Raw genomic sequence first — 22,855 nt, forward strand, 5'->3', positions numbered from 1 at the left:
ATATTAGTTACACTGGAGTCACCCTCAGCGACCCAAGGAAAATAAGCCGCTAAATGCAATTATTTGCAATCAGCAAAATGTGGGATTCATTATAAAGGATTTTGTACCCTGACATAATTTGCTATTGTTCGTGTAAAAAAGCCACACAAAAGAACAGTTTTAAGTGCCATTGTGCAGAGCAGGGCCTCTGTTTAAGACAAATCAAATCAAATCAAATGTCTATGAAATGCTTGTGTTCCTTGCTCCAACAGTGCAGTAATATCTAACAATTCACAACAATACACACACGTCTAAAAGTAAAATAATGGAATTAAGAAACATTGCAGCTTTGAATGTGTGATTAAACTTTCAAATTGTGAGCTGGAATTGATTCTTATTATGCACTGACCCTTGCTGAGAGAGAAAATTGCATGCTTTTTGTGCACCTTTTCTACTGAGCTGATTTGTTAATACAGAGTACCAGTCAAAAGTTTGGACAGACCCACTCATTCAAGAGTTTTTCTTTATTTTTACTACTTTCTACATTGTAGAATAATAGTGACGACATCAAAACTATGAAATAACACACATGGAATCATGTAGTAACCAAAAAAAGTGTTAAACAAATAAAAATATATTTTATATTCTTCAAAAAGCCACCGTTTATCTTGACAGCTTTGCACACTCTTGGCATTCTCTCAACCAGTTTCACCTGGAATGCTTTTCCAACAGTCTTGAAGGAGTTCCCACATATGCTGAGCAGTTGTTGGCTGCTTTTCCTTCACTCTTCGGTCCAACTCATCCCAAACCATCTCAATTAGGTTGAGGTCAGGTGATTGTGGAGGCCAGGTCATCTGATGCAGCACTCCATCACACAGCCTGGAGGTGTGTTTGCTCATTGTCCAGTTGAAAAACAAATGATAGTCCCACTAAGCGCAAATCAGATGGGATGGTGTATCGCTGCAGAATGCTGTGGTAGCCATGCTGGTTAAGTTTGCCTTGAATTCTAAATAAATCACAGACAGTGTCACCAGCAAAGCACCATCACGCCTTCTCCTCCATGCTTCACGGTGGGAACCACACATGCAGAGATCATCCGTTCACCTACTCTGCGTCTCACAAAGACATAGACTCATCAGACCAAAGGACAGATTTCCGGTCTAATGTCCATTGCTCGTGTTTCTTGGCCCAAGCAAGTCTCTTCTTATTATTGGTGTCCTTTAGTAGTGGTTTCTTTGCAGCAATTCGACCACGAAGGCCTGATTCACGTAGTCTCCTCTGAACAGTTGATGTTGAGATGTGTCTGTTACTTGAACTCTGTGAAGCATTTATTTGGGCTGCAATCTCTAAGGCTGGTAACTCTAATGAACTTATCCTCTGCAGCAGAGGTCACTCTGAGGCCAGTTTCATCATAGCGCTTGATGGTTTTTGCGACTGCACTTGAAGAATCTTTCAAAGATCTTGAAATGTTCCGCATTGACTGACCTTCATGTCTTAAAGTAATGATGGACTGTTGTTTCTCTTTGCTTATTTGAGCTTGCCATAATATGGACTTGGTCTTTTACCAAATAGGGCTATCTTCGTATACCTTGTAAAGGTAGAAGAAAAGCCCTGGAATGAGTAGGTGTTTCCAAATTTTTGACAAATACTGTAAGCTTTTGAAATATTGTACTGTACCAGCTCATGAATATTTAAATGTTTTGCATTTTATGGTTACATTGTAATCCTTTGATAGCTGTAGACTATTTGCATATTTCATCTTTGGTGTTGAGGATAACAACAGTGACCTACAAATGATATATGTCTGGCAGGAAGAAGAACTCTGGGTAGGCTTAAAGCTGCAGCTGATACTCTTATTATGATGAGATATACTTTAGACTTCCAAATATAACCCGGATTCTAAGCCAATTAGCCACCTGAGATGTTTGTCTGTGCATCTGTGTTTGTCTTAGTTTCGTTTGTTGACAGGAAATATATGGAGCCCAAACTCTTCAGCATGCTGCTATCTGTTTTGGTCTGGTTGTGCTAGTTAGTAATGCCAAGGAAATATCAGTCTAATTAGCAATTCCCTCACGTTGCTATACGTTGTTTCGCTCTGCATATTTCTGCCTTCCAGATAGTAATGCAATTAGGCACAGCATTTTTTTCTCACTACTGAATTGCTTAAGTAGATGTAATTAGGGAGTACATGCAGTGATGAGGGGAACAGAACTTAAAGAATATAGCCATACATTTCTATAATGTAGAATCCCCACATTAGAAAATAGACATATTTTCATGAATTCTTTCATCCTGGAACAGGTAGTTTAATGCATAATGTTATGGACACCATGCTTATGTTGATTTGTAGAAGAAGTATCTATTTTTTAAATGGTCAACGGAGTTTTTCACCCGCTATGCTAAGGCTTGAGCGATTCTGAGTTAATGTGGGAGAACTCGGTTGTCTGTAGTCTACTTAAACCGGTAATTCCCATGGTTGAGTCAACAACACGACTTGTCACAAAAGGCACCACAGCACATATGGTACACCATTTCTAAGTGGTTGGTTAAGCCGAAGATGAGTCATTTTGAGAGAGCACGGACTGCATTGTTTTCTATTGTTTCATTAACATTGTGTTGTAAGCTAATCTCAGCACCCTGAACCAAATCATCTACTCGATGTTAAGGCTAGAGACTAGTTGGGACCAAAACACACCAGTTATTGTATGAAGTATTTTTGTGTTTTGTATAAGTGGGAATACTCAATGAGAAAAAAACAGGTCTCCTCTCGCATCCCATAGCACAGTGAACTCTGTGGCATGCAGCGAGAGTTTATTAACTTGTGTTGTCATGTGCATGCATCTCTGTGAAACCTGCGAGCAGCAGGATGCGTTAGTTACCATCGCCCCTATAAGATCCGTTACAATGGAAATAAATAATTAATGAGGGGGCAAATTAGTGTGATTAGCAGGCATTTTGGGTCCTTTGGTAAAGCTGAGGACTAATTCGGTGAAGGGCAGGAAGCTCTGTCATCTGTCAGCCCTAAACAGATTAGCATCTATTATGAATGAGGGACGAGCATCCTGGTGAAACCAAGTGTGTCCTAGTAGAGACAAACTTAAGAACTCCTGCAAACCTCACCTCCTACTAACTTCATTTCCCCACTTCCCACCTCCCTCAGCCAGCTCCACACACGTTGGTGTGTCCCGCAGGGTTACTGTGTGCAGGTAGGAGCGTGCTGCTACTGGAATTCCCAGCCCCTCTGTCCATCATTCTGACAGCTGTGGAAATACATTCTCCATGTAGTATTTATAAGCATCCGCTGTGTTCAACAGCACTTTAAGCACAAAAGGAACCGATAATTCAAACTGCCCTTGGGGCAACTATGCAAGTATCCTATTTAAGAGTTTTGCCGACGGATTCTCAAGCATTTAAAATATTAGAGAAGGTGTTGATGTTTTGTAGTTCGTTTTTATTCCACAGGATGTTGACAGATGTAAAGGCCTGGTATTTCTTCTAGAGGTCGTTTTTTTGATCAAGTGTGTTAGTTTTGGTGAGAAGTAGACAGACAACTTTCTGAGCTGTGCGATGTCATATTTATTTTTTTCTGATGAGAGCCCAATACAATGAGGGCCAATTAGAAGCCGGTGTCGTGGCAGTGGCGGGTGGCGTGTGTGAGGTGCTGGGGACAAGCGAGGGCCCCAGTGTCAGGAGGACACGGGTGGGCGGGATATGCCTGTCAGGAGTGCATTGGGAAAGATAACAATAAATGGCTAATAATGACACTTAATGAGCTTGATTAAGTTGATTTGTTATGGAAAAAAACTAAGTAGCAAAGGGTGGATGTAGGCGATGTAATGAGAGATTCATTTTAATAGATAGCAAATTCTGTAGGGCTTTGAAACACAATGGGACTGGAGGGGAAATTAGTGTAAGGTACAAAGGGATGCTAAATTAATTCTTACCAGACATATTTGAGATAATTACAAAAAAATGAAAACCATATCTCATTTAACCGAGCGCACATTGACTGTGTTACGCTTTCAGGTGTTATTTTTCAACATATTGCATTTCATAGTATGTCCATGGGTTGATGATTTTGAACGCACATATTTTTCTTGACAGAACAAGTGAAGGTTCCCATATGAATATATCATTCTGTTATTATGGATGTGCTGATGACTGTCAGGTAATTATCTCACCCACACACAGTTGTGAAGGCTGTAGGATTCCTTTCATTCCATCTGATAATTGACTATGAGTGGGTGGGAAATGTTATATACAGTTCATATAAGCTCACTTTCCCTTACACAATACCGGTGGATATTATTACAGACTCTACCAATTCCTGAATGACTCTGTAAACAAAATGCAATAGCATAAAAAGTTTTTCACCGCTGTTGAATATACCTCTCCCAATTTTCCTTTGAAAGCGACAGAAAGTCAGATGAAGGGAAGTTTAATTAAGTAAGAACCTGTTGAGGAAAATTTCCAATCATGGTTTTCAGAATGAGTGCATTCACCGTATTCTTCTCCAGGCGATATCCTCTCTCTTTATCCAAGTTTGCGCTGGAGTTCTCTAGAGGGACCCCAGTTAATTGAATACATTAAAGGAGAGCGCCAGGGGCTTTATTTATTTTCTACTTTTCTTAGACTTGTCTAAATGAGACCAACTACTGCTGTTTGGTCCCTTCAAGAAGTCTAAAGGGTCTCTACACTGGGAGAGGTAGGTAGCAGTGGCTAGAGCACAGGCTCCGCGGAATCCAGTCTTATTTATTCATGTTAGACCCCCGAGAAAGACTTATCTCAAGCGTTTGGCAATCACTCAAAGATAGTAAGGCCATTGTCAAATGTCCCATAAAGCTGCTGTACGAAGTGGCATGAGGTGTTGAAGCATCCATTAGGCCTTTTAATTTCTCTGCTTGACCCGCTCTACCTTGAAATTGCAAAGTAAGTGTGTGGAACTTCTGTCCCGAATACACGGAGGGGAATTGTTCTCCTCTTCCTCTTTTTATGTTGATCGATATTGTTGATAGTATTCCCCTCTCTAGGATAAGGGTGAGAACCATCCATCTCCCCCCTGGCCTGGTTGGCCTGGCTGACCTCAATGGTTTCAGACAAACCTCAACAGAACACAGACTCGGTCTTCAGTATCATCTGGTGAGCCATTCTATCCCATTTTTGTCAACGTTTAACCCTTTTCAGTTTGGTAACACTTTCCCTGCTTTACTATAATGAATAGATAGAGCTATACTCACACGGTATATGTTGAGATGGGGATGTATGAAACACCCAAACTCGGAGCAAGGCCCTTCCTTCTCCCCAGAGGACACCAGACTAGACACCATGACTTTGGTCATTAGTCATCATGCTCCTCACCAGCATCATCACATTCATCACAGGGGCGCAGAAAACGGACTCGCAACGTGCATGTGCACATTAATAACGCCACACACAATTCATCTTACAGAAGCAAAATTAATTTCCTTCCTATTGCGTAATTCTTCATTTTTGTCACTAGTCTACAACCCCCCCCCCCCCCTTTTTTTGTGTGATTTTGCCCAATATTCTGTGCTCCTACCTCAGAAAATCATTATCCTTGAGGTATGACTTATAAGCAAATCAAACCTTTTTTGCTACCAAGTAAGTAAACTAAGCTTATAGGCATAAACTTAAGTGAAATATTCCTCTTTGCTGTTGAAAGAGGTCTTTGAACATCAGTCGACCTGGCCATAATTCCTCTCTGAATGTGTAATTTGAGGATTGAGTTTCCTTTTAATAAAGAGACTAAAGCGAAGATTTAAAATGAACATGGTGATTAAGAGCAAATGTGCCGGGCATTTATATAGCAGGACTGGAAGATAATTCATGAAGATTCATGCTTTAGACCCAAATTAAAATTTGCACAAAATGTGCTTGATGAAGGCAGCATTTAATCACCTTACTGACAGGAGTAACTGCTTTCATTTAACCTTGACTGAAGATCATGAATTCTACCACGTCTAATTGGATACATCATTTAACAGAATGAACAGAGCAAATTGTCCCCAATTCAAAAGGCTTTGATTGACAGACAGTGGCAGTAAGGCCTGCTACAATTAAAGCTGATCTGTATTCACTGCCCCCGTCAACCAGCTCCATAAGTGATGTGACTCTGTTTGATCATCGCTGTAGAGAAACTTTTTTGAACCTCACCTTGTTTTGAAAAGGGAAGGTTGGGAGGGGAAACCCATTGGGTGCCAGCGATTCCTCCCACCTCTGTCCCAACAGCAGTTACCCTCCTTATTCCTGACAGGGACAGGACAAAAGACAACACCAGAAGTCTCACACCATTATGTTTATTATCACCATCTGCAGCTTAATTGAAACGTTTCGAAATCAGGAAAATGACAATGCCATCTTTCCGAGACATTGGAAGTAATGACTTTGTCTCATAGCCCTCTGCAGACAATTGCCCCAATGATGAGAAAACTGTGTTAAGTGGCAGACAGTGAAATGTGATGCAGACACTTAATTGTTTTTTGCCTTTCTTGACTCTGGAGAGAACAAATGTAATCTGTGAGCCAGACATTTCCTCAGCGACGAAGCCTAACCAGCCAAAGCATGTTTGGTTAAGCAACCAAGCTCAAGGGTTAAATTTCAGATTTTGCAATTACAGGGTTCATTTTTTATGTAATGCATTATTTAAATGATCATAGCTTTGGGATGTTTCTGGGATCATGCTTCCAGGATATTATATTAGGGAGCTTAAACAGTCAATATGTGAATCAGTGACATAGGCTACTGGCTAATGGATGTATAACCATGTCAATTTAATTATTCATTTATTTAGACATTTGTGTTGGAGAAAGCCCCTTGGTATGGTGCCAAACCCTATGTTTTTGCTGCAGCATGTGGTACAAAACAAATGGATGTGTGACGGTGAATCTCCCTTTACGGGGGCTTTTTGTTAAGAGCCCTGATGCTTGGTCTGAAAGTTTAACATGCATCTCTTGTGGTACTGTTTCAGAAACATAACAGACAGATGTTTTTAGAAAACCGCTTTGAAAGCGATGATTATTGAGTTTTCTAAATGTTAAAACACCGCGTCAGAATTGTCTTTTACACAGAGCCAAATGCAGTGGCGTAAAGTACTTAAGTAAAAATACTTTAAAGTACTACTTAAGTAGTTTTTTGGGGTATCTGTACTTTACTTTACTATTTATATTTGTGACAACATTTACTTTTACTCCACTACATTCCTAAAGAAAATAATGTACTTTTTACTCCATACATTTTGCCTGACACCGAAAAGTATTCGTTACATTTTGAATGTTTAGCAGGACCGGACAATGATCTAATTCATGTTCTTACTGTATCAAGAGAACATCCCTGGTCGTCCCTACTGCCTCTGATCTGGCAGACTCACTAAACACAAATACTTTGTTTGTAAATTATGGCTGGGTGTTGAACTGTGCCCCTGGCTATCCGTAAATTAAAAAAACAAGAGAATTGTGTCATCTGGTTTGCTTAATATAAGACATTTTAAATTATTTATATTTGTACTTTTGATACTTAAGTACATTTAAAACCAAATACTTCTAGACTTTTACTCAAGTAGTATTTTACTAGGTGACTTTTACTTGAGTAATTTTCTTTTAAGGCATCTTTACTTTTACTCAAGTATGAAAATGGGGTACTTTTTCCACCACTGGCCAAATGTGGGCGAATGTAATGGCTGAAAACCCTACATACGGAAAAGAGTTTTCGAGAGCTTGGTTACAACATGTTATATGGACACCAAATCTCTCACGCTGGTTCATGGGAACAATCCTTGGATGTTTACTGTGGGAGGATGACACAGAGGTTTGTTAGGCCAGCTGGTTCAGAACAATACTGACATTTAGGAACAAATGAAAGACATGTTAAAGGAAATGCACATTAAGGGAACCAAATCATATCCAGCCGAGTGTTGTTCATTCTGTTTCACAACAATAATATAAACCATCTGTGCTGCTTTTAAATGGTGAGAATGATCTTTAGATTATAGAGTGGTCTCTGGTGCTAATTGTCTAAGAGCTCTTTTATTTCTCTCCCATTAATTCTACTTTAGAGTGACTACCTCAAACGTTTTCACTCTTTCTTTTGTCAACTGATAGCTTCGTGGCAATATTGCTTGAAAGTCAGCTAACAACCATGACAGAAACATTATTTCAGCACGTGCGGTAAAACAGATGTCATATGATGTTCTTGGGGACGGCAGTTCTAAAGCTCATTTGAAAAGCAGAAACTTTGGAAGCTGTATTGCCCCTGCAGAAGTGCTCCAACCATACGCCCGACACAGCCAATACTCTCTATTTGCTCATCTTACCACCCCCACTATTCTCTCCAGTGTCATGTTCGTCAGGGAAAATGCATCCATTTTCCTGTATTATACCATTATTCCAGGTCAAGTATCAGATCCAGGACTAATAAGACTTGTATGTCCAGCTGTTGGACTTGCTGGTCAATCTACAAGGTCACAATGGACCTATCTAAAAGTCACTCTCTAACACCCTCTCTCCTTTCTTCTCCCCTGTAAACCAGTATAGTCAACCGCCATGGGTTAATAGAGAGAGTGGGTATTACAGGGCAGAGAAGCATGCAGGTGCTTTCATGATTGATCTATATTGTTGGGTTTAAGACTATAATATTAAACAAATGGTCCATTGAAAAGGAGAAGATGCCATGAGAATGGTTGAAATCCTTGCCCGGGGAAAAGGAACAGCTAGATGTCAAATAGATGTTGAGTAAACCAAGAGAACTCATGAGAAACTTGACTTTGTTTGTCTTTTCAGCTCGGCGCACCCACAACCTTGAATGAATGACGGTTCATACATGATTCATTCATTTATGGTCTGCTTTACTTCAGGCAAGACAAGATCCAGCAAGCACATAATGTTCTGAGAACCATATGTTTCTTAGAGCTTGGTGAGAGCGTGGTTGTCCTGGTTATTTTGAATACAACCTTCCCACAACTTTCTGGGAATGGTGCAAGATAGTTGCTTGGCTTTGGAACATTCTCAGCACATTTAAGGAGCTTGACAAAAAAAATATGTTTTCTTGGTATTTCATTACTTAAACAGAACGTTTCCTAAAAGTTCAAACATGGCCACATTTATTTTCAATTTTGGATCCTTAGAACGTTCTCCAACTGGTTTGACATTGGGAATGTTCTCAAATAGTTCAGAGAACGTTAAGAAACGAGGTTCTTCTGTGGGAATTTCAGTAGTTCAGCAAAACGTTTCCTACAGGTGTCCTCGTTGTTGTATTTAAAGTCATGTTCTCAAAATGCGTTCTGTCCTCTATCTTGTTAAGTATGTTCAGGTGGGATCTTGTGCTTGTGTCCTGTGCAATGGGGTCTGTTTAGATAGACTAAAATGAACAGCTTTGTATGTGTAAAAAAACATGGCACGTTGGCTGCATCCTGGTGGCGAAGAAGACTAATTCAATGGCTTGAGAACAAAATATTATAGGTTCAAATCTCACTAATGCCGGGTCACAATAAAAAATTGTTTTTGCATGAATAACCCACAATAAGCTAGCATTGTTATTAAAAGTCTTGAGACATTCAGTGAAAGTTTAAAGAAAGTTATTCAAAAACCTCCAAATAACCTATAGGCTAATTTCCGTTCTACATTTACATTTTAGTAATTTGGCAGACGCTTTTATCTAGAGCAACTTACAGTAGGGAGGGCATACATTTTCAAACAGGATTTCTTTGAGACATATCATTTCTACAGTTTAATTTAAATGGTTCCTTTGACTAGCTAGAGTAAATAATGCTTTGTTTTTCAGACATGTTTTCCTAATGCGAAGACATTGATGAAATGCAGTGCAGCAACGCAGAAATACAAAATGCCTCTGAGGTTCTGTATTTTGCATGTGTTTGTGATTTGTTTAGACTGTGAGTTGGATTTAATCTGTATCGTGGAAGATCCGCGTTAAAGCATGATTGAAATTTAAAGGAAATGTTCCCGTGTTTGTGGAGACTGCATTCAGAGTAAACACTATATGTCAACTCAATTGGAAATTACCTTTACATTTAAAAGGATGTAGTACTTCAGCAATACGGATTGAATCCAGCCTTAGAGTGGATTTTCACATAACTCGGATAGCCGCTCTAGCTTAGCCCTCATGTGGGTGCCCGCATGCTAGCAAGCAGGCTAGGGAGTTCTAGGTATCAACAGCCAATGCAGTACGGTCTGGAAGCTATAGTGAGCTTCGATTGGTCAATTGAGTTGCGATATCGTAGAGTATTTACATAAAGTTGAGCTTCCCCAACTTTGGTCCCGCCCTGTTCACGCTCCCATCGCCAGAAGGTCCCCCACACCCTTCCCTTCTATTGAAAATGAATGGGGCTCCATTGTTTCATCGCCCCTATTGTGTTATGTGAAAATGCACTGTTAGTCAGTGTATCCATTGCATTGTTGTCTGTGCCTAATACTGCTGTCCATTTGCCTGTGCTCTGGATTCATGACTAGCAATGAATTGTGTTGTAGGCTCTAGAGGAGAGAGTTAATGAAGTAAAAATTAATGAAGCACATGAGTACCACAAACTCATGGCTGTAAGCTCCTCTTCATATTATATGATCTCAATAAAATCAATCAAATGTACCAGTTCTCACTTAAGGTAAGATTAGATTTACACATTACGGCCCTGCACTCCCCCGCATCATAATTAGCCCCTCCCTCTGCCAGGTCATAGTGGCAGGCTGGACTCCCATTATCTCCCTATTGCTCCTCAAGAATTTAATGGGAACACTGACAATGTCATCACCCTCTCGGGCCATGGCTATAGCCCATTTGTCTATATGAAGCCCTCACCAGGATGACAGACAGTGAGGGACAAACACCCCAGACAAGTCATTCTCCTCCTCAGCTCTACTCCTCTGTGTATTGAGGGTATAAGCTATAGCAACTAAACGGTTGTCTAAATGAATCCGTATGGAATACACTTTGCTATGTACATGGCCGACAAAACATGGATTGGCGACACCTCTGTGAAAGTGTTGCTTTCATTGACTAAAGACAAATGAATCTGTAATTTGCCTGTACTTGCAGGTAAATCATTACCACAAACTCAATGGTAAGATGCTTGTTTCTCCACCAACTCTGTGGAAGAGTCACTGAAAGTTGAAGCTGTCTGAAGATGTCAGGCTGTCTACAGAGTTGCCTGCATTAGAGCTCCCCCTTTAGGAAGTGAAGGAAACAATGTATTGGGTAACTTCCATCAGATGAGGTGAATAGATAGAATCAAACAGTCAAAACCTGGTGATGGTGTGAGAGGCCATGCTATGTCTGTCTAAACTGCAACAAAAAGCAGGTATGTATGATTAAGAATGTGGAGCAATGACATCCAAGGATCATTTGCGTTACATGTGAGATCACAGATAGAGCTGCTAGGGTTGCTTTGGTGAGGGTCAAAGGTGAGTGGAGTATATAGTAATATAGCCTAGCTGTGAGATGAACAACCTTGTCACTCATCAGAAATTCCCTTTTAGATGTATCACATATAACAGACATATCCAAATGACACTCTTCGTGATATTGAACATTTGCTTTAAATGCTCCATGGGTAAACAACAAGTTAGCTTTAAGGAAGCAGAAATAACACAATTGTTTAGCTGCCTGATGTGTTTTTCCCCCTCTGTGAAGAATTGTCTATTTATAATGTCATCTTATCACGCTCCCTTTGAAGGCGGCAGCGAATGCACTTATGCCTTCCTTTGTTAGGGTGTGTTTGCAATTTCCCCCGAGATGGAGCAGGCAGCTTTTTTCTTTGATCATTTCCCTGACACCTGGACCAAAAGGCTATTTCTATCAGCGCACATTCTGGAGCCGGAGGTAAGAAACACGTCATAAGCCTCCAGACACCCGGAGTCATTCGCTGCTGTGCCTCAACAGCAGCAAACTCTCGCTCCACTTTACAGGACACGGTGGTCAGGAATATTATTGTCTAGAAACTTCTGCCTGCAAAAGAAATCACAGAAAGAGTACTGAGGATATCTTAATGGCCCCCTTAATGTACTCTTCTGGCTTTATTTTTGTGCTTGTGTGACCCAGGCCTTACTGTTGCTCCTAACATAGAACGACATGCCAATCTAGTTATTAGGCACAGAGCTGAAAAAGGGTGTTTATTGCGGAGGCCTGACAGATGTATTGTACATTGTAATTAATCTGTTGATTTTGACCTACAGATCCCATTGCGATAATGCCTCGTGTGTTCCATTTCGTCAGCTGTTCTTCCTCTGACTACACAACAATCACTAGAAACCTACAGGACACTAGGAAATTAACAGCAATTCCGCAACCCTGCAGCCATAATGAAAATATCTATCAATCAAACGGAAGAAAAAAAACAGCATGCGAAATCATTGTATGTAATCTGAAAAGCTGCGTGATGATTCTCTATGAAGTTACTTCCAGCACCACTGCTCACAGTTCAACCACCACATATCACTATCGCTATTAATGTAACAAGGTTGTCATCATTACCGCTCTGATTCCTCCAGCCCAAGCAGAACAAGGCATAGTGGGCTGAGGGCCCATCTGTGTGCTGTCTCCAGGTCCAGTGATGTAGTGCTGGGGGCTGGACAGACAGGCCCAGGGAAGGGCTGTGGCTCTGTGTTGCTCAGTGTTGCATGGCACTCAGTGCACTTCAACCCCCATTTCCCTCCTTACAGGTACCCAACAGCCCGCCACCGTGCGCTACTCATTTACTGCTACACTGGTTTTCATAATTAGCGCCGCAAGGCCTCATTAAATCCGCTCTAATGAATAAATATTGTATTTCATAGCCTGATTACCAGATCAGCTCGATGCTTGAGCGTCGTAAACAATTATTTCCCTAAATATTCATCACCCCCAAAGTGGATGATCATTGGTATTTAATACCAGTATTTTCAAGTGCATCTTTATTATGCTAATAGATTTTGAAAAATTTGTTTCTGAGGGAGAAAAATATTTCTACACATATTTTACACATTTGGCGTGATGGAAATGTTTTGTGGACCTAAGAACATCGTCACTGTATACTGAATGGCTTTGTGGAGAATAGTGAAGAATTAAAGCACTCTGTTCCTTTCTTTGCTCATCTTCAGATAAAAAACAGCTACTTTTCTTATATGCCATCCAGACAAAATTGGGGGCTTGATCAGCTTGTTTGAAAAGGTCTCCAAACGTTTTCTACAGCCTCACTGCACGCCAAAGCCATTTTCTACTGCATAGGACTAGCAATATGACAGAACGCAATGGACTACCTACTACAAACTGTTGTGACCAAAGATCTTTCTTTAAACCCAGCTGGGCAAGCTGGCAACTTTTCCAACAAGAGAACAAAGCAGTGCACTCTGAATTAGAGTAGCAACTCTTGTAATAAGAGAGAAAGTCTCCTACCAAACTAGCAAAAACGCTCAAGTGTGGACTGTAATTTCAAAAGGTGTCAGTGTTAATGAGAGCATGTTCACAGGAAATGGTGCAGGTCAAATGAAGTACATTCTCAAAGGCTTAATAGCAACGAACCACCCAAGATTTACCTCACAACATTTCCCGTGTAGTACCACACACTGAACAGAAAGTACCGGCAATAACTTCATTGCCACTCGAGTGACACCTGAGAACATTACCATTTGCACTGTAAAACATTGTTGGGAAATGAAAGGAGAGAAAAAGACCAGAGCAACAAAGTGCTATAATAGGACAAATGATTTACAGGTATGAGATTCCCATTACGGACTGCTAATTGTTTCCACACCATTAGTGACAGTTATCTAATGAAGGATTTAACCAGGCGCTGTAGTACATCAGTTTGTCTCTGCTCAGGAGGAAATAGCCCCCACTAGCTGGGCCCTTTCCACCCTCACCACCTCAGGGGTACAATGGTAGGCTACCGAGCAGAGTCAAGTAACCACGTGACATTGGGAAGAGAGAACATACTCGAACAGCTAAGTTAGCCTGAAATCCAGACCGCTTTAGCGCTAACATTCCACTCCTTGTACTCCGTGTCATATGCCAAACATTGTGGAATGTTAGCACAAACAGACAGACACTCCCAGGCTAGCTGAGACTTATTAAAAACAGAAAATGAACCTTATTGAAGTTTAAAGCTAATTTTCTTATACAAAAAAAATGGACGACTCAAGTACAATTAACAGAGGACAACCAATTTCTACATATAGTTTTTCTTCAAACTTGCAGGTGAAAAGTGTGAATGTCACAGGCAAACATCACAGTATAAACATATCACTCACGTAATTGACAGTAAAACTGTACACATTTAAAACAATGTAAACATTTTCAGAATCAGGAGCAATAGAAAAATCTACTGTTTTGCATTATGGAATATAAAAGCCACATCACATGACAACATCGTCAGTCAGGTTCAGAATCCGGTTACATTCTCCACGGTTTACAGGCTCTCTTCCATTTCCTTCTTCAGACTGCAGAGAGACAGACATTTTTAATTCCCAACACAGTAGCAGTCAAAGTACTAATACGACTGCAAGACAAAGGTTTTAGTTCATAAGTAGAAAGAGACTTACCTCTTGAGATAAGAATGGACGTTGTCGTAGCCGTGGTATTTAGCCAGGTAGACCAGGACTCCAGTGGCACAGCGACCCTCTCTGGCTCTACAGAAGCTGCAGTTGCAGATCCCTCTGCACGACGGACACTTCCACTCCTGCAAGAGATCAGGGCGATGTCAACCAAGGCTGCATTCTCTTGACAAAAACACTCAAATAATCAGATGGACTGTCTGTTGATGGCTGGGATAAGAAGAGTGCAGCACTTACAGGATCCAGCAGGGCATCGCGGACCTCCTCCCCATAGCGGTTACGGAGACACGGGCCACAGAATTGACCCCTCACCCCCACACACTCTGGGTTACGGCAGTTGGTCTTGGTGTCGACCGTTTTCTGGCGGCACTGATGGCAAGTGGACCCCTACAGCGAGAACATTAGAGGGGTGAATTTGGTGAACGTGGCTGTGTGAACGTGACTTAACAGAAATCAAACTTTGAAGACGGGCGTTTGAGAACCACTGTAGGAGAACGGGAACTTACAGTGGATCTGTCGTAGACCTTCTCCCGGACGGTGTCTGCGATCAGATCCAGCTCCGTCTGGGAGATGTCCTCCACAGGCCGCACCACATGAGGAAAGGCCAGCACCCCGTTGGAGCTGCGCCGACGGGTCTCCTTCTGTAAACACACAGATATATCAACCAAACGGACAATTCCCGGAGTTCGGTATTCACCATTTCCGAAAGGACAGATCAGGAAACGGTGGGGGGAAGAAGGGAAGAAAAAAAAAAAACGCTTTACTTGGCGTTACCAAACGAACGCTGAGGTGTGTGCGTCACTCACCTCCTCGTAGTAGCAGCTCCTGCGCACCAGGCTGAACTTGTCCTCCTCTTCCTCCTCTGATGGGGGGCCGTCCACCATGGAGCAGGAGCGAGTGTGGGGCCTAGAGGTACGCTCAGGGTTCCTCCTGCGGGGTCCAGGGGCTCCCAGAGACCGGCGTGGGGTGCGACAGGGCTACAGAGGAAACAAAAACGCATTAACTACAGTCCAAAAAATGCAAAAGGTGGCAGCATATTTCATCACTACTAAAATCTTTCTTGAATACATGTTTTATAGGACAGCCATATCCTCCATCTAGTCTCACTCACCGCATTCATCATGGGCAGGGATGTTCTTCTAGGGAAGCCAGGTATTTTGTTGAGTTCTGCCATCAGCTTTGCAAGCTAAACAAAATAAACGGAAATAACATAATTAGCACTCAAATGTCCCTCGGCAAGCTACAGCCACAACGCCTTCTCTGAATGATTCTGTCGTACCATGGCTTTGTTCTCCCTGATGTTAAGCGCTCTCTTGTCCATGAAGTTCTCTCCCTCCTCAGTGGTCTGTTTGGGAGCGACTTTGGCCTGTGTAGGGGGCTCTGCTGCAATCGTCTTCTTCTGGCTGGCCCTCCTGTTGGGGAATTTCATGGCCACTTTCAGAGTCTGGGACCGGCGGCCCCTCTTCCGCGGCATCACTGACTCCTCAGAGTCAGAGTCCACTCTCTGAAGTACACAGCACATTTGTCTGAGCACACATTCTGAAATGTTTTTTTTTTTTTTTGTGTATAGTAGCCACCATTGCGTAGTAACATTAAGCTCGTAATATCAATACAAAAAACACACCATTTCACTGCTGAAGGCATTCTCAAACCCACTGAGAGACTCTTCCTCCGAGCTGGCCTCAAACACCTTGGCTCTCTCCGCCACCTTCTTAGCTTCCCTGAAGCTACTCTTCTGTGGAAAGTGAGAGCATAACCTTCAGTTTCATCAACAAATAACTCATTCGATGAGTGAATATGGTCAAACACTGATTGTAAACGGGGTGAAATGTGGCAATTTGCCTTACCGTGTTAGCAAAGCCACCGTCAGAGCCAAAGCTGTCACAACTGTCATCTGATGAAGAAGAGGATGTCTCCATGGGCACCAGGGGTACATTACGGAAACTCCGCAAACCCATCCTGGTGGAGGGAGGCTGGGGGGCCTGCTGACGCTGGAGAGACAAGATGAATGAGTCAGGAAAAATTGAATGGATCGACTAGAAGCTCAGACCATAGATACGTGAACAATGTGAGTACTAGTAGTTTTAGAAACTGCCTGCACACTGCCGCCCTTCTGGACAAGGAGAGAAGCAGCATTACCTATGGTGATAGAGATGTGACTGCAAGATTCAACAATGGAAGCTAGCATTGTTAAGCCATATCAAGGCTACATTGACACAAATGTATATTTTACAAGGTCATTGAAGCTAGTTAGTTAACGTTATGTGGCTATACAAAGGAGTGTGATAAGCCAAGTAAGATTTACTTTGGTGGCCAAAACCGACATTTTAAATGGCAAAACTTTTGCCAGGATAAAATCTAAATCTGTGTAGCCAAAACTATGTGGTGTAACTACTGTTAGATAGTAGAAATTGAAATTGTTATAAACATCCAAACTGGCTAGATTCAAATGACAACTACACGGTAACTAGGTAACGTTAAACCTTAGGATACTGGATTTGAAGCAAAGCAATGATTGCATTGCAACTCCAATAAGACCTAGGCAGTCTGTAGCAACTTTTGCATAAAGTAGCTAAGGCAACAGGTTTACTAAAATGTGAGAAAGAAAATAAGAGCCTAACGTTACGTTTACCACAGCAGAATGTTTGCCATCTAAAGTTTGCTACTTAGCATTACATTCCCTGCATCTATAAAATCATATAAGTAAATTACCCTGTTATTGTTTGATATATTAAGATAAATATATTTATATTATACTCTAAGAAACATTCATTACCTTTGAGCCAGATGGACGCATTTTGTTTTCTTTTTAAGTTTTCTGCAAAGAATTTCACGCAAAACTCGAGTACAAGTTGCTGCAGTCCTTTTACGAATAGAGAAACCCCACCAATTCGTACTAGCAGATGCTGGCTGAGAAATTTCCCGCGCCAGGAAAGTGTCCTGAAAGCTGTATAAACTTTTGTTTCAAAAGACGGTCTAAAAGAAAAATAGAACCCACAAATATACATCACATAAAATTTGAAAAGATCTTTAGAAAATACCGCTGGTGGACACTTTTATTTTTGTGCACATTTCTTAAAACATTTTGTCATATACGGATCCACCAACATCTAACCTTTCAAGTACTAAGCCGTGGCGCGAAATCACAAGGTCTACATTTGCCTAAAGGGGCGGGTTTATAGAAAAACTCCCGCGTCCTTTCCATCAGGTGTTGTCGTCGCGTCCTTGTTTAATGAAATAATACTTTGAACTTTCATGTATGTTTATGTTTTTTTTACCCAACATATAGTTATAGACTATTAAAAAAATCTATTCCATTTATGTATCCATAGGTAGATTAACTTTGTAATATTGTAGTAAAATAATTATCTAGCTATACAGTATATCTCATATATAAAAAGATTAGGACAATGTAGGCTATACAATTTACAATAGGTTTATGTACAATAGTTCACAATATACAACTACAAATGATATGTAGGCTTAAATGCTAAATCCCAAAAATATTTCAGTGCATACAGTACAGTTCAGAAATCAGCCCTAAAGACTGAATTGTATGCATTCCCTTAAACACAATTCTCCCTAGCTCAAATAACACCTAGAAAGATCCCCCCCAGAGAGAAAATGTATATATAGAAGTAGTGCGAAGGTTAATGTTCAAAGGAAACCTGATGTCCAGTCTGTTAAGAAATGTTAACACTTCAAACAGCAAATGATTCTCTGCTTCGTCCACTACGGCCACCTCTACACCCTCTCCTCTGTCTTCCTCTGGCCTGTTTATTGTCCTGTCGAGGTAACCTTTTCTGGCGCTCCACTTTGATCCATCCCCCCTCACTGACTTTAGCCCCCTCTTGCTCTGTACTAGGGTTTTCCACCACCGCCAATATGCCCGGTATCACCCTGGCCCGGTTCTGACCAGCTACACTGTAATTATTGGTCTGAGGCCTCCCCATTTGCTGTGAGGTTCTGCTTGACTTATTCTGTGTGAAGTTGCCCCTTGTATGGGACCATGTGTCTCTGTTGTGGCCCCTTGTTGCACTCAATGAGTTGTCAATGTAGCTTCTGTGCCTGTGGTAACCTTGCACTTCCCCGGCACTGAGCAGGCGTTCGCGCTCCAAGGCACTCTCTGAGGTGGTGCTAGAGGGGCTGCTGCCCTTTGACCCCAGGTAGAGGGGGGAGAGCATGGCGGACAGGCCGGCGGTGGGGGACGAGCTGCGGGAGCACCAGGGAGAGAGGGGGCTGTTGGGAGACCTCCGCACTGCTGCAGCGTAGGAAGAGGCCTGATCTCCATATGCAGACAGGAACTGAGACAGGGTGCGGGTTTCTGAGCCTCCGGTGGGGTTCTGGGCACCACGCTGCTGTGCTGCTGACTGGCTCTTCAGCTGCCTCTGTCTCAGGTTGTACAACCATCTGGGATCCACATCTGGAAGCAGAAAGAACATCCACTGGTAGGGTTGGCTACATAGATGTGTGCATACATTTTGTGCATTCTGTATTTAAGACAGCTCTAAATTGATCATTTGTCAATAAAATCTGCATCCAAAACACCATAAAAAGTGACCTTTTGAGTTCGATCTGCTTCTGGGGTTTCCTTCAATGTTTAACTGAGCTGTTTCTATCAGCAACTCCACAGTCTTGATCTTATCTTGTCCACCGGTGGGGTTCCACCTCACTGCATGGCTATGTCTCGTACACCTGGGTGATCTCACATCGTTCTAGTATAGGGACACAACAATCACTGTAGGGAATTTTAAACATTGAACACATCTAGCTACAGTGTATTACATTTTTAAAGGCACACCACACAGTACATATGAAGCCATGACAAAATGTGTAGAATTGCAGAAATGTTGTTTTAAAACTGGAAAATGTTCTCTCAGCCTCATGGCAAATGCGTAGAATAGTATGAGATTAGCTATAAAGCTGCACATTTGTCTCTCTGCCCCATGGCAAAATGTGTAGAATTGCAGGAAATTAGCTTTAAAACGTCAAACTGTTCTCTCAACCTCATTGCAAAATGTGTAAAATAGCATGAGAGAAGCTTTAAAACTGCAAAAGTTTTATGTATTTGTATTATTTATTAAAATGTTTATTGAATATTGAAACATACAATCTACCTGCAGTGAAGCCACTCAACATTTACATTACATTCAGTCATGTAACAGACTCCCACCCAGAGTGACACACAGGAGCAACCAGGGTCAACGCCCTGGCCAAGGGCACGTCGACAGGTCTCACAACGGGTACCCGAACCAGGAACCTATCGGCCACCGGCCCAAACTCCCAACCACCAGGCCACCAACCCTCCAAGATCCCCCCACAGTTCCCAGAGAGTTCCCTCTTCCCCTTTTGTGGACCCCCTGGAGGTAGGTTCCCTGGGGCCCTGTTCCTATAGCAGTGTTTTGACTGACTCACCTCATAATTTACAATGCAGTCAACAACCTCGTTCTTCCATAGTCCAACTACCCATTTGTCCATCACAAATGGAGGCTGCAAGGAAATAGTTTGATGTTGGTTATTAATCGTCATACACGTTAACTACTTCAATACGGCATCTTCAACACGGCAATGACATCCATTTAAGGAATGATTAAACTTATCTGAAGATACAGAAAGGGATTTTTTGTGTCATAACATTTAGCAAAAAGGTACACTCTTTCAATGATCCTAAAAAACCTTTAACAAATAAATGTAATGGACAAGGGACTGTTTTAAGTCCTGATGCCCTTTCAGGGCATTGCCTGGAGTAATGCTTATGATCACACCTTGGTCATCTTCAGGACATCCACATCCTGTCTGTTGGCATTAAAGGTCACATCCTTGATGTACGTTATTGCAACTTCATCTCCGTCAAGTTCAATGTACATTTTCCATTTGCAGTCCTAAAAATGACAGATTGTAGGTCTTAAAAAACATGAAATAACTGCTGTCAGTTGAGAACCTAACTGCATTTTTTCCTAAACCAACAGCACAGCCTAGAGGTAGTTCCTTGGAATTGAACATTTCCGGAACGTAACATGAATTTCTATGAATAAATCATGATCAAACGTAACAGAAGCACACGTTATGTTGTACATTTAGATTTGAATCCTGCTTTCACTTAGTATCCACTGTGAGTTGCCTTCAATTGAGACAAATGTATAATTTTGTTTGGCGATTGATTGCTTTCCCCGCACTCTTTTTGACGTGTTCTCAGAATCACAGAAAGGATAGCATGTCTCTTGAATGATCATAGCATGAAGGATGACATAAGTGGTAAATGAGAATGTGAACAACATATCAATCTTTGCAGAGACATTTGTTTTACTTCAGGGGTAAATATAAGTTGCTATGGTGGATAGCTTTCCTGTAGGGGATATGGTTTGCAGTATCTTAACATCTGGTGCTATTGTTGGTGAAATACACATTTGAGTAATGCTAATGTTATTCCAGTTAGGTGAAAATAAACTTGGTATTTCGATCAATGTTGCACAAGGCACATAGGGATCAAATCCTCACTAGGCAATACAAATCTGAACAAACCCCATACTCCTGCTGAATATTGCATGCTGACAAAGCAGTAATGATTTTGCCATCCCCAAAAGCCAGCCATGAAGCCACAGGTCACTGCTTAACCACACACGGTTCACGGTGTGAGCCAATCTATTGTGTGGAGGATCACAGAAGAAGACATCAAAGAAGTGCCACTAACACACTCATCTGAGGAGTCTCAGCCCACTCCTACACTGTCCCCAGGGGCTGGACCGGGGCTCAAAGGGGGAGCTAGCGTGAGGAAGGCTCAGGCTCCAAGACACACCAGGCAGCGGCCCCGTGTCGGCCCTGGCCAGTCGCACCAGGGCCCCCAGGTCCACTTGTTGGTCTAATCACTCCAGCAGAAACAATGTCTGGTAATGATGCCCAAGACCGGAGTACGTCTGGTCTAATGGCAACTCATACATAATTCAGCACCTTTCTCTTGGCTGCGCGGTGATATCCTCATTAGTGGGGGACCCTCCGTGGTTGTCAGATGGTGGCCACACAATCGCAGGCCCTCATTTTGTCTTTGAGAAGTGCAGCTGCTTCCATGACACCGCCAGCAAAGAGAGGCGGGAAAAACGCAGTGCGGGTTTGTTTTATTTAGTGCAAAAAACCTTCCAGTTTGTAAAAACAAGGCTGACATGGAACCTGACACCAGGCAGGGGGAAAATAATTAGCTCTCATTTTCTCAGCCTCCTGTTTCCTTCTCCCTGCTGTGTTTTCTACACACTAAACCACCACATGTCAGAAGAAATGGGAGGCAATTAGCAGGCTCGTTTCAGCCCCGCCGAACGCACTGAAAGGGGACTATTTATGATGGGACAATGAACAGCTGAAAGATTAAATAACATTTGCCTTTCTAAAAAGAAAACGACTTCTGACTAAATTGGCTATTTTTGATTAAATTCAAACAGCAAGTGGAGAAGCAGCCTTTCTCCACTGTTGGAGACCCTAACAAAGGACGGTGAGCAAGTGGGGGTGGATGGGATGTATGGCTTTAGATTAAATATTTATTCATCTGTTTCTCTTGCAAGGATATGTCTTGAAGGCAAAGCATGCTCAGTGGTCAGTGTTTGCTTGAGTTTGATGGGGACCATAATATGCATCTTTACCTAGAGAAATAGCATCTTGAAGGAGCATTTCCATCTTGACATACCAGTTTTAAATCTTATCTGACAACACTAGTTGTAGCGGTATTGTTAGAGAGGGGTAAAGATAAAGGTATTAACCCAGGTATTAACCCTGCCAAAATTTAAAAGAGTAAGATAGATTTTTTTTGAAATACTGCTAGTTAGCTATTCCTATATGCATTTGAACCAGACCAGAGCTGAGACTAAAGTTGACAAAAGTTTAGTCAAATACATTTGAAAATATTTTACAAAATGATTGTATTTGGATGAAAATACATACGGATTCCCTCCAAGACATCTTGGTTATTTGTCATAGAATGTTTTCAGTGTCCATTGAAAACCTACCGAGTGACCTGTTCCTGCTTTCCAGTGGTACCCAAACACCAGCTCCAGATTAACGATCTTCCTCCTCTCCTCCTCCTCCTCTGCCCACTCATCCTGTGGAACAGAGATTTTCAGGCTAACATATTGCAACAGTAAACAATGCCAACCATTATATAACAAAGAGAAAGGACATGCAGTACCTTCATTAGTGGAGGGAAGTGGAAGAGCACCATGTAATCATTGGTCAGCTTCTCAATTTCACTCTGTTGGAGAAAGCAAGTTATACATAGACTTAAACATGTGTATGAGCATATAGCTCAATTTAAATAAGTATACCATTTGGACACATTGTTA

The 22,855-nt window shown here is 41.7% G+C and overlaps 2 protein-coding genes across 2 annotated transcripts in view; both read right to left on the reverse strand.

Annotated features, from left to right (window-relative positions):
- Positions 1-13,408: 13,408 nt before the first annotated feature.
- On the reverse strand, positions 13,409-17,501 carry LOC129816272 (cell division cycle-associated protein 7-like). Its single transcript, XM_055870550.1, has 10 exons — positions 17,308-17,501; positions 16,379-16,522; positions 16,156-16,266; positions 15,811-16,035; positions 15,643-15,717; positions 15,338-15,508; positions 15,038-15,172; positions 14,769-14,918; positions 14,520-14,656; positions 13,409-14,417 (listed from the first exon to the last, which is right to left on the reverse strand). Exons 1-10 carry the CDS (start codon positions 17,326-17,328, stop codon positions 14,387-14,389), a joined length of 1,200 nt encoding a protein of 399 aa, XP_055726525.1. The 5' UTR covers positions 17,329-17,501; the 3' UTR covers positions 13,409-14,386.
- A 68-nt stretch (positions 17,502-17,569) lies between these two features.
- Positions 17,570-22,855, reverse strand: part of LOC129816271 (mitogen-activated protein kinase kinase kinase 20-like) — a 46,785-nt gene continuing 41,499 nt past the window's right edge. Inside the window, exons 15-20 of the mRNA XM_055870548.1 lie at positions 22,702-22,764; positions 22,523-22,615; positions 20,297-20,413; positions 19,947-20,021; positions 19,093-19,246; positions 17,570-18,954 (exon numbers count right to left, since the gene is read on the reverse strand). Coding sequence (XP_055726523.1) covers positions 18,233-18,954; positions 19,093-19,246; positions 19,947-20,021; positions 20,297-20,413; positions 22,523-22,615; positions 22,702-22,764 — 1,224 coding nt within the window. The 3' untranslated portion in view covers positions 17,570-18,232. The remainder of the gene's footprint in view (positions 18,955-19,092; positions 19,247-19,946; positions 20,022-20,296; positions 20,414-22,522; positions 22,616-22,701; positions 22,765-22,855) is intronic.

This window comes from Salvelinus fontinalis, chromosome 19 (assembly GCF_029448725.1).
Source record: "Salvelinus fontinalis isolate EN_2023a chromosome 19, ASM2944872v1, whole genome shotgun sequence".
NCBI classification, from domain to species: Eukaryota; Metazoa; Chordata; class Actinopteri; order Salmoniformes; family Salmonidae; genus Salvelinus; species Salvelinus fontinalis.